General features: G+C 38.1%; 1 protein-coding gene across 5 annotated transcripts in view; it reads left to right on the top strand.

Moving 5' to 3' along the window:
• sptbn4b (spectrin, beta, non-erythrocytic 4b) overlaps positions 1 to 12,404 on the top strand; it is a 76,223-nt gene that overhangs the window by 37,401 nt on the left and 26,418 nt on the right. For 4 of the 5 annotated variants that reach the window (XR_002838297.2, XM_023812134.2, XM_023812135.2 and 1 more), the window contains exon 19: positions 9,624 to 9,770. Coding sequence is in view for 4 of the 5 variants with exons in the window: in XM_023812134.2 (XP_023667902.1) it covers positions 9,624 to 9,770 (147 nt within the window). In the remaining variant the exon portion in view is untranslated. Of the gene's footprint in view, positions 1 to 8,714; positions 9,389 to 9,623; positions 9,771 to 12,404 lie in introns of those variants that run through there. The other variant, XM_023812137.2, reaches the window with a different exon arrangement.

The raw sequence follows: 12,404 nt of genomic DNA, 5'->3' as shown, positions 1-12,404 counted from the left end.
GGTCGGCACTGACTTAAGACTTCAGACTTAAGACTTATTGAAATATCCATCCATACATCTATCAATCTTTCATTCCATCTTCCAGCTGCTTATCATAGTCAGGGTGAGAGTGTTGTGCTAAACCGTCTTGGTTTTGCCTTGCATTTTGCATTCTGCTGAAGCATCCTGGGATCCTTCGGCTGTGGAGTTTGTATGTTCTGTTGATTTAAGTATTCAGCAGAAACGTGATGTTTCATTATAATCACACTTTGCTAAGGACTTTCATGTTATCGATACTACAGTTTACACTTATTTATCTTGTTAGTCGGCATTTCTGCTAGTTTGAAGAGACTGCACAACTTCTGTATTGTTAATTAGCGTTATGTTTAATCTCTGTTCATAAATACTTGTACTTTACGTATTATAGATTTTTTTTCAATCAATTTATGAAGTCAAAAAAGTTATTCATTATGTGGCAGAGGTTTACAATAGCAGAATGTACACAATTAACATTACAAATATATACAGTAAAAATATAAAATGGGAGCATTGTCGTTTTCATAATGACAACTATTAAGTCCCGACATGTTATGTTATGTATGTTTCTAGTAGCCTAATTTACGATTTACTATTTAAAAAATATTAATAATATGTAACGTATGTATCATAATTGTTAATGTTAATGTAGCAATTGGCAGCGAAACAAGTTTGAGTAGTTTGAGGTTTCTTACCTGAAACATTTGAGTTCCGCATATAAGAAATCTGGAATTACTTTTTGTTGAACTTTTGTTGAAAGTCTGATGCACCCATGCATAACCTTTAAGTGTAGACTGATTAAATTGATTCTACCCATCTACTTTTAACTCATCTGCATTTAATTGTGAATGAATACGTAAAAGCACATTTTATTAACACATTTGCTAAGCAATTCTGCCTGATTTACAGACTACTTAAATACTGCTTAATAGTCTGAAAACCATAGCACATGCATGGCTCAAAGCTTATCTGCAAGGATGTGTTATGTTACCATTGGCTGGGATCACCATCTCAACACTGAATCAGCTAATGGTTGTTTCATTGTATCATTTTTTTATGTTATTATTATTATTATTATTATTATTATTATTATATATTACTCCTATCTCTCTTCTGTCTTGTCTTTCCTTTCCGACAATTTAATGTCACCCTGCTTTTTGTTTCTAGGTCTTTAATGGGGAAAAAAACACTGAATTGACAAATTTGAGGTTATCTAGTCATGACCCTGAGATAAACTCACGCCATGCGTACAGAATTATGCTGATATGTCCTTGTTGTTTAAAAAAATGTCTGTAGAAGACATTTCTGCTCGTCCAACTTTTGTTGATGAGTTTCAGGTCCCCGCCTTAATAATATTGTTTTGTTCATTGTTTTTTTTTCCCCCTGCCTTTCTGATTTCAGATATTTTCCATCATCTTTGATGATCTTTGACCTTAGTTAATATGACCATATCTGTTAGCCTGTCCCTTTGTACCTACATCTGGTTCAATCTTTACAGAGTGTTGAAGAGTCTTTGTTTGGGTCCCCAACTGATCCGCAAGTTCCCCTGTCGATCATCTGCCTCTTAGTCCCGGAGGCTCAGCTGAGGGTCACAAATGGAAAACCAGGCACCCAGACATCAACATTTTCTTCATATGGATTAATCCCCCATCACAAAAGTCTTAAGCATTTTAAGCACCCTGTAAAATCCACTGCTGGGCTGGTTTCGCTAAGCAGGGGGCAAGCTGGACAGTCAGAAAGATCAGATTCAAAGCCAATAGTAACGAGTACAGCGCCACCCAAAGGTGTTGACAGCGAACTGACAGTCTGGGATTTGTACAAATGTCACATGATCACTCTCTAGCTGTTTCTACAAATGCTGTTAATCAGAGCGATGTCCTTCTGCCCTCCTTTTGTTGTGTACAAGTCATAATCTCCATATTATTACACAAGATTATAGCCAGGTGACTATTCACTTTTTAACAGTCATATCTTACAAATGCGCTATGGTTTCATATATCTTGGTTTCTCAGACTAGGTTAATCTGAACAGAGCAACAAGGAATTAAATAAATATTAATTGGAGTTGTTCCAGAACTCCAGTCAGATTTTACTGAAGACCAGAAAATTCAGAGTGGTGAACTATCCTGAAATAGTGGATTTCAGCTAGTTTAACCTCAAGACCCACATTTTTCCTAGGTCATTAAGTCACGACAGGGGGTGGCGACAGGGGGGTAACTTTTTTTAACCGCACACTCCATGACCCACTTTTGGGTCACGACCCACCAGTTCGGAAACACTGCTCTAAAATTTCCTGCCAGCTAATAACAGATTCATACATCACCAGATCGTACATTTACACTAGTCCAACACAGACATATAGGTATACTCAATCCATCCATCCATTCATCCATCCATCCGTCCTCTGACTGCTTTTCTTGATCAGAATCGTGGGATATAGGTACGAGTGTTTTATGTTTAATAATGTTAATATTATGCGGTGCCTTTTTTTGTAACTGCTGTAATTGTTTGGCTTGCGTCACCAAAAAATGCTTGCACTGGATTTGTCCAATATAAACATAAAAACATATTTTTGTTACTAACTGTAGTTTGAATATAGATTATTGGAAATTATAAATATTTTCCATTCATATATTTTTGAATGTCTTTGAAATAAATAATGATAAACATGGATGACTAGTCACTTATTCAGATAGTAAATAAAACTACTTATAATTTTTATAGGAAACAAAAGCAAGTGCACCACTGAAAGGATTTTAACTATGTAATGTGTTCTGTGTGATATAAACAACATTTTACATAAAATTCTGTTCTATGTATTGTATGATAATCAGTTTAGGATTAGCCTAAGCCTCAATAATACCTGAATTGAAAGCGTATACTATTCTTTGATTGATTGATTGATTGATTTGTCTAACACTATAATTCAGACGTGTAGTAAGTAGAGGAAGTGTTTAGAGTAAGATTATTGATCAGGGAAAGTGTGAATTTCTAAAATTGATCGAAGTTTAATATGTGGCATATACTTCTGGATCCTGGCTTCCCAAGAATGATAATTCATAGATTATTTCATAGAATATTTTTGAAATGACTGCTCTCTCTTCTTTGAAATAACTCTTGGAAAGAGTAATTGGGGTAATTTTTATTTTGTAACCAGAGGTACCACGTATTGTCTACTGCATCATTGGATTGCTGCCAGTGAAAATCCATTGTTGTGCATTGGATACAATTGTAATGGTTTAATATGATATGTCGGGTACTTTGTGAGAAAGGAAAGCTAACATACAAGGAGAACTCATATATACCCATAACTACACTAAAACATATAGACAGATTGTCCACTGAGATTATTCAAACTTGAGAGTGAAACAATATCATTGTCGCTTAATGACTCCAGGGCCATACAAAGCTTCCTGTGCTGCTGTGATCACTGAAATTCTCTGGGACTATAGTTAACTTGAACCATATTTAATTAATTATTGATTAATTAGAACAACATCTACAATAGTTAGCTAAAGGAGAAAGTTTTTCAGGCAACAGTATGACAAAATGTGAGTCATCCAAGTGATTAATTGCAGTATTGATTAATATATTTTGGATAATTACATGAAGAAATATAAACAGCATGAAGACTGAATAGGAAATAATAAAGAAGATAGAACAAAGAAAATAGAAGAGGTAATACTTCTATAGTTCTTTGTGTTGTTTTTTTTGTCGCAGTCACAGTAACTACGGTAACTAATAAACACAGCCCATCGTTATGATACCATAATAACCAGCATCCCCTAAGATTCCATCCTGCAACTGCCTGTCGTGCGGAGGTTCATGATGGGTGGGGGGGGGGGGTGGTGGTTATCACAGGGAGCAGAGGGCACGATGCCAAGCCTTTGCAGGACACATACATATACACCATCACAAGCTATGTGCAATTTAATGGTGCCAGTCAGCCTGACCTGCGTCTCTTTAGGCTGGTGGGGGCCTGGGATAAACCCATATGGCACCTAAATAACAAGCCAACTCCACCAACATAGAGTGGGATCTGAACCCTTATTCCTGGAAGTTTGAAGCGAGAGGGTCAGTATCCCTTTAGATATTGCAGGTTGACTGTAAGGTGCTTTGAGCGGGGTTGGTTAATTTCCAAAAATAAATTTTTGATTTTTTTTTACACCTGATGATGATGGGTGTTGATTGCATATGACAAAAAATGGAAACAGTTAGACTTTTTAAACAACAACGGGTTTTATCATCAGTATCCCTCCCACCTCCTGGAAATGAACATTTTACACTACATAACCCCATCATCCAAAACACTGTCATTATTTTAAACTCCTACATGTTAGACTGCAGTTATAGCTACATTTTCCTGTGGACGTGATTTCTGGTGGGGGTCACAGTGGGGGCAGGTCAAACTATACCCCTTAAAGGCACAGGCATTCCCAAGCCGGCAGGGAAATATCTTTCCAGTAAGCCTCGTGTATTTCAAGAGGCCTTTGCCTGGTGTGACATGCTCCCAAAACAGCTGCCTTGGGAGCCAACCAGGTGACATCTTAATAATAAACTTGAACGAGCTCAGCTGATTCAGCAGTAATGTCACCTCTAGCCTCGCAAAACCAGACACCCTTCCAGCTGCAGCCGATGTCCTGCATAAGAAAATGACAAACAGGAGTTGGGATAAATGTACCCTTGCCAGAGGCTAATACTCACCCCACATGACCTTGATTTTGTCCCAAATATGCAGACTCATTTATAACTGTATTCGTATATAAATCAAATCATTAGCAGCCCCAGGATCCCAGCAATACTTTCTCCAGTGTATCAGGACATGCAGTTATGCTCCCTTTCCACACACATTCACGCAGCTGTGTGAGGGAGAATAGTTGGACCACTGTTACAGGCGTAAGAGTCTCCTCTTCAGTACCGTGCCATTGGCAGGTTAAGTGAAAGCCGCCTATAGAATTTAGAATTTAGAATTTGGTGATCAGTGGTGATTGTCAACACACCACAGCACACAGTGCGCAACAACGAAATGTGTCCTCTGCATTTAACCCATATGTGACTTTCGTGACATAGCAGCGGGCAGCTAATTCAGCGCCCGGGGAGCAGTGCTTGGGGGCGGTACCTTGCTCAGGGTACCTCAGTGGTGCCTTGCTGGTCGGGGATTCGACTCACTAGTTCCCCCTTTTTAAAAATAAGGAGCCTCCATTCCTGCAGTACCTGTAGTCGTACATGTAGTCGTACATGTAGTCGTACATGTAGTCGTACATGTAGTCGTACCTGTAGTCGTATCTGTAGTCGAGCAACGCATGGACTGAGTATACAGTTTCCTCAATAACTCCAGAGGAGGAAGTTCAGCAGTGGTACAAGGCTGACTTGAGCTGGGAGACTTGGAATGTATGTGAAATCTGATATAATAGTGGCAACTGCAAGTGTATATATTTTATAATCTCGAATGGACATTTATGCCGGGGTAAAGGACAATCATAGACAACGGAGTCACTGTGTTATCAATATTGAGGGGGACAGGGACAGATGACCTCGTATGTATAGCCTACCTAAGTACAGGCCATCCACTCATTTGATTATATACATTTGTTTATGTGTATGCAACTGGAATTATCAGCTAAAGTTTTTTTTCCCCTCGGCCAGTAGGTTAGATAAGAACCAAATTCTCCCGACCAGTTTATTTATATTTTTAAAAGCAAAATCCTGGAAAATTTTAGGTGGACAAACACCACCGTTTTGAATTCTGGGTGGGATATGTCCCCCCTCCACCCCCCATGAGTAACACCTTTGCTCATAGGAAGAGTGGGGACTGGTAGTGTAGAACACTTTAGAAGGTGTGAGGCATACCATGGTATGAACTAGATTATTCTGGATATAAGCTGCCCAAGAGAGATCATGACTCCATTCCGACTGATTGCAGGAGCAGTATTGTCTTGGAATGCAGTCAGTTTCTTGGACTGACCACTAAGGATATGTCTCATGATCACAGAGTGCTTATCATACCCAGAATGTGAATCCTAAGGCGTGGTCCTCCATCTGTGACAATGTCTTCTGGTGTTCCAAAGAACCTGACTAACCAAAACCTTGTATCAAGTCAGATGACACAACCAACATTGATATAGTCGTTAGGCCATAGGTCCCTAAACATCCCACGACCCCCAAAATAATGGTACCAGACATTTGCAACCCACCATTTTACCAAGGTGGTTTTGGGTGGCAGGGGGCACATTTTGTTCCTCTTGGTACAGTAGATTTATCAGTTGTGGTTATGGTTTCAATGGAATTTTTTCACATTTTAAAATTTATACAAACATACTTGAGAAATCTTGCGACTCCCACTTCGGGAACCTGTGATTTAGCCATGCTTCTCCAGAACAGAGGAGACCACCTCTGTTCAAGATGCCTGGGAGTATGGCCAACCATTTCTATCCGATAGCTTTCTATTCCTCACACACACTCCCTGCCAATGCAGTGACATTTCACATTTCATTGTCCATTGGAAATGCAAGGAATGTCCTTAAAGAGTCTCATTTCCACTAAACAATGGCTTATTGAACAGCAAAATAATATACAGTAATGCGGTGTAGACATACAATGGGCTTGAAAGACCACTCAAATAGCAGTTAAGGACAAGTCTTTACCTCTTCTTTATACCCCAGATGACCCTCCCCAGCAAGTTACTGTGTATAGGTGTTGTGAGTGAATTTATGAAGGATGTAGTTTCCTGAGGAAGCCTGAGACAGGGACGAAGCAGGATCGGAGCAAATGCTATTACTTCTATATCACCATAGTGATGCCAAATGTAACTCCCGGTCTCTTACTGGCTTACCCATAATCAGAATTTGCTGTCTGTATTCAAATGACCAACCATGGTTGGGTTTCATAACCCCTCTGTCTCTTTGAGATGTTCACACCCCGAAGGATTTCCAGTCAATGACAAGCCAATAATGAAACCATATCATTGACGAAAGAGGTCAGAGGAAACAGACACAACTTGTGCCGAGCAAGAGACAGTCTACAGTTATTTATCTGACTGTCCAGTATGTAACACTGGTGCCAAAACACACATAAAAGACCTAGAACTCATCATACCATATAGGGCGGGGCAGCTGATACCTTTACAGAGCTGCATTTCCAAAAACACAAAACTGTTATTGCAGTGGGCTAAGAAATAAAAGCATTGATCCAGCACACAGGTATTATGGCATAAATAAATGCAAAGGAGATAATGCATCCATAATTCTATGTGTCAACACTGTTGACTGGTGCTAGTGGTACGATGGTATGGATTGTGTCTTCATAGCATATACTGAACCTCCTGAAAGCTGCATTGCATACATCTGCAAATGGATTCTGTCAGCAGGACAATGCCCCACGCTAAAATGCTAGAATTATCCAGGAATGGTTTGATGAATATGACAGTGAATTTAGCTTAGTCCAGAGGCCCACCCAATCAAAAGATCTCAATCCAGCTGAATACCTAATAAGCTATATGGAATAATTTGAAGATCTACCAATATCCATCTTAGCAGAAATGTGGGAAGAATTCAGGTCTTTGTGGGTTAAAATCCCTATGGATTGTTTCGAGTTCCATGCCCTGAAGAATGTCCTTTTAGCAAATGGGAGTGCAACTAACAATTAGGCAAGCATCCCTAATGTTTGTACATACATTTCTGAATAAATACCTCTAGGTAACTAAGCATTTATTGCTAAAGTTTTATTTCTTTTATGACTTATATTTTAAACTATATATGAATGATAGACCAAATCAGTAAGAATCATTCCTTCCATGACTTCATTTGTATTTCCTGTTTTACCCTGTTGTGTGCATTGCACTACAAATTTTCCTGTGGTGCACTTTGAAAACAAAGGAGTTTCATGCTTACTCACCAAATTACCCTGAAATAAATGCATTTTGACTGCTGCATAGCAAAGTCCCACTGCCTTGCATTTTCTCTCTGTATGTAGTGCCAAGTTGTTGTACAAATCTTACAACTATAAGTAAAAAAACAAATATGTTTTGTTTATTGTTTATTGGACAAGCGCAGTATTGGTGACACACAGAGACACACATGCTACTACTTTCTACATACATTATTTTAAAGTAAGACCCCTAGCATTCAACACACCCCGCATTCCTTTACATTTATTATCATAGTAAAGAGAAAATAGGTCTGATTTTTGAAGATGGAAAAACTTTTTTTTCCCTTTTAGATCAATTTGGAGTTATGTTGAGTCATAAAAAATGTTGATTTTGCCTTTAATGAGATGATGGACCTTGAGCTGAGGTGTAATGAAAAGGGCACCTCTAGGACATTGTGATTACTGAGGGACTGAGATCCTGTAGTGCTCTGTCAAAACAGAACGTTGTTATAAAAAGAAACAGCGCAATCCTGTTTTTAATAATAAAATTCTGCCATTAGATTACTCCTTCTTCATTCATCTTTCTTTGTTTCTTATTCAGTTTGCTTATAATTGCATTTTTTTGTCATCTATAGTGCTATTGTTCTTGATCAGATTACAGTAATTTTAAGTGCAGAGCGTGTCCCTGATGACGCCCAAGAAAGATGTAGGCTTCCTCTATCTTTAAAAGAATCTCACTGCCCCTGCCCCCCTCTCTCCAATTCATCGCTCCCACCCTCCCTCTCTCCCTCTCTCTCTCTCTCTCTCTCTCGCTCTCTCTGTGTGTGTGCTCACTCCTGCTTTGTTCAGACACTGCAGTAGCAGTGAAAACTGGGGCTGGTTACACACTGAGGGCTGCTAGGCGATGCTGAAAGGCAGTGACTGCAGTGTACGGCTTTAACGCTGAGGCGGAGGGAAATACTGACTCAGAAAAATGGAGGCAGGGAATCAAGATGGCTTCAGTACAGCTGAAAATACATTTTTGGGATGTGTGTTTTGATGCCTTAAGGAGACGTCTGGCATTCTGAGCTCTCCACAAAGTCCTTTCAGCTGATATCCTCCATCTTCTGGACTATCATTTCCCCACCCACTCCTTCCTCCACCTCCTTCCTCTCTTCCGTCTTTCCCCAGCATCGATAACGAAGAATATAAAGCATCCTGGCTATTCCTTTTTTTATGTGGAATATATGTCATCCCTCCTTGTGGCTAAAAGGCTGACAGTCACACGTCGACGATTATATTTATTTTTGTTTTCCTTTCGCTTGCCATTCTGTGGATTTTATTAACCAACGGATTGTAAGGTGTCTCTACCAGTCTCCGGTGTTTTCGGTCCCTTGTTTTGCCTCTTGGGGTCAGAGTCTTCTGGAATGGCCTGCTTCTTTACTACGCAATCGGACTGCAGGTTTAACATAAGGATGCGTGCACTGGCCTGTGAAAACTCACTTGGGTGTCGCTGCTGAACATTGCTGGTAATTAGGCGCAGAGCCTTGTTGTTCAATTGGAAAGACGACGGAAACATTACCAAAATATGGACGATATGGCAGATACAGTATTCCTGTTAAATACAATGAATAAGGGTGATTAAATGGGTTCATTTAAGCTTTTATTTTGGGTGCTGAGGTGCATAATTTCATCTTTGATGGTGCTGGTGATTGGATATGTGTGTGTTCCAGTTTTATAACGGCTGTCTTTTGTGTCCCTTAGCTTGGCGACTGGGTGGCAGAAAAGATGCTAATGGCCCGTGATACTTCGCGGGACGAAGCGCAGAAGCTGCACAAGAAATGGCTAAAGCACCAAGCATTCATGGCTGAGCTCGCTCAGAACAAAGAATGGCTGGAGAAAATTGAGAAGGTTAGTGCAACTTTGAATGAATAGGAGTGGAGGGTCATATGTAGGACACGTGTCTCCCAGATGAAAAGGCATGACAAGTGATGGTTTAATGCGAGAATGTAATAAAAATGATTAGATTCTAAGTTTTTCAAAAAGTAGCAATATGGCTAATATTTAAAGGGAACTATTCAACTATTTTAACCGAGTAAAGTATTTCATTTTCAGGGGCTGCTACCTTTAACAGTTTGTGCCTTAAAAGTAGATGCCGTCCCTTTCGTATTCAAATTCTAAACAATATGTGTTTTTGGCTATCCACTACTTCTAAAATAAGTCGATGATCGGCTTTTTATGATTTGTAAAGCAAATTTCAGTTTCAGTTTTAATATTCTGTGGTGGCAATAAAATGGAGAGTTTATGATTACATAATTTAATCTGTATCATAATCTGGATGTATATGTGGAATCGAATTCGGATGTATTATTTGTATTTGCATTTGTGAATTGGCATCAAACTATCCTACATGATTATGTATCATTTTTAGAAGAGGGTGCAGAAACTGTAATAAGTAGTTGGAAGTTGGATGGATGGATGGATGGATGGATGGAAGGGTGGATGGATGGATACACAGGAATCTGCAAAGTCTGTGATGCTTCACAGTGCTTGCTTTCTAAGATTTTAGTTTCAGTTTTATATCTGGCAATATACTCTTGCAGCCTAACGCTTTTGACTGTCATATCACTAGTAATGCTAAACATTCCTTCTGTATCGAAAAAATGTGATTTTTCCAGTTTGCCTCTTTGCGTTGGAGCAAAATGGGTCTGTATAAATGCCCTGTGGAATTATTTGCTCGATGTTTCTTGCCTTATGATCCATGCTTCTAGATAAATGCATATTGTAAATATATTGATTTTGTCCGTTTTATGCATGCTGATAGCAGGTCCTAACAAAACTGTTTCAACATCCATATTGGACATATGGGTTAACATTTTAGGCTGTTTGTTGGTGAGATATGAATAAAATAACCATGCAACTCCCTAGCTAAAAAAAAAACTCAAGGAACAAATAATTAGGTTAATCATGGGAGGTCATAGTCCAACGTTGGCCTGTTACAGAACTGTCAAATATTCCACATATAGTAAAACATTTAAGGATCATTTATGATATTGCTGTCACAGAAGGCTGGGGTATCCCCAGGGTAGGATGTCAGTCCATCACAGGGCATACACACACACACACACATAAGTTATCTTATTTCAGTCTTTTAAATTTTTTACAATTAATAATTAATAAATACACCTTGCACAAATTGGCAACTGCTATTTTAACATGATTTCTTCACTATTGTTCCACATTTGCTGTTGAGTTTTAACAATGTCAGAATGCTAACAGTGTCTCAAATGGCATTAACATTTCTAATTTAACCGAAATGGCTTGTACAAATGATATATTTTCACATCAGGCTTATTTGTATTCATAAATTTTTAATCGATTTATTATTTTTACGTACAGTCACACTACATTATATATACATTATAGGCATATTAAAAATCAACATATTTTCATGTTAGTTCATCGCTAATTTAGTCCTGGCATGTGATACAGAAAGAGTTGTATTCATTTCTATTTTAAAAGAACAGATTTGAGGTTATTATTATGTTCAGATGTCAGAAGCTGCAGTCTTTTACTTTACTTTCTCTCAGTTTGTATATACGTTAAAAATCACTTCATTATTTCTGCTTCATTACATAGGTTTTCCTGTAGTAGCCCAGGATGGAAACTACCAGTATTAATTCTTCCCGCTTTATAAAACCTGGGATTAAAGCTAATAAGCTATATTTTTCAACACCACGTAGGTCCTTTACATGAGTTTTTTGCTTCATAGTTTATATTTACAAAAGCATATTTAATAATGTATCCTTTTACAAATGCACAAAACAGCATGATCGTTAGATTATAGACGTGGCATAAAAATAGTGTCCTTTTAGTATGAAAGGGTCAATGAAGTCTTTCATTAAATTGTTTGGTAAAGAATTATCTAATTGTTACAGTCGCTAATTAATTTATCATCTAGGTATCACTAGTACATTAATTCATTTAAGTACTTAAGTACAGTTGGTGAATATCAAAATTATATCTTAAATAAAGATAGGTCTACGTTAGCACATTCCCCTTTGCCTAGACAAAGCCCTTAACATTTATTTTATCTCGGTGTTTTATATGCATAAAGGCAATCCATGAAAACAGGCACTGGCAAAAGAATAAAGAATGACTGTAGACAGTGTGATCATTTTCAAATCTATTTAAGTATCCGACTTTTAGCAATTATTTAATTCAAAACTAACTAAGAACTGTAGTACTGAAACAGACAGGACTGATCATTTCTAAAATGTTGTTAAATTGTTTTGGGGATTGGCTTAATTTAATTGAAATAACAATGAACAGTTTACAGTTTGTGCTAAACCAAATAAATTTTACGATAAAGTTAGGATAGTGCATTTGGAACTGAATACCGGGAGAATATTTGCATGTTAAAGGCACCTCACACCTCACATATTTTTTAAATATTTATATTTTTTAAAAACATTTAGAGCTGCATAGTCTTTTTTACTGAATAGGAAGAAGCTTGACTCCTGTGCATGTTAAATATGATGCAGT

This window comes from Paramormyrops kingsleyae, chromosome 17, assembly GCF_048594095.1.
Source record: "Paramormyrops kingsleyae isolate MSU_618 chromosome 17, PKINGS_0.4, whole genome shotgun sequence".
Lineage (NCBI taxonomy): Eukaryota > Metazoa > Chordata > Actinopteri > Osteoglossiformes > Mormyridae > Paramormyrops > Paramormyrops kingsleyae.
This window is presented reverse-complemented; position numbering and strand designations above follow the sequence as displayed.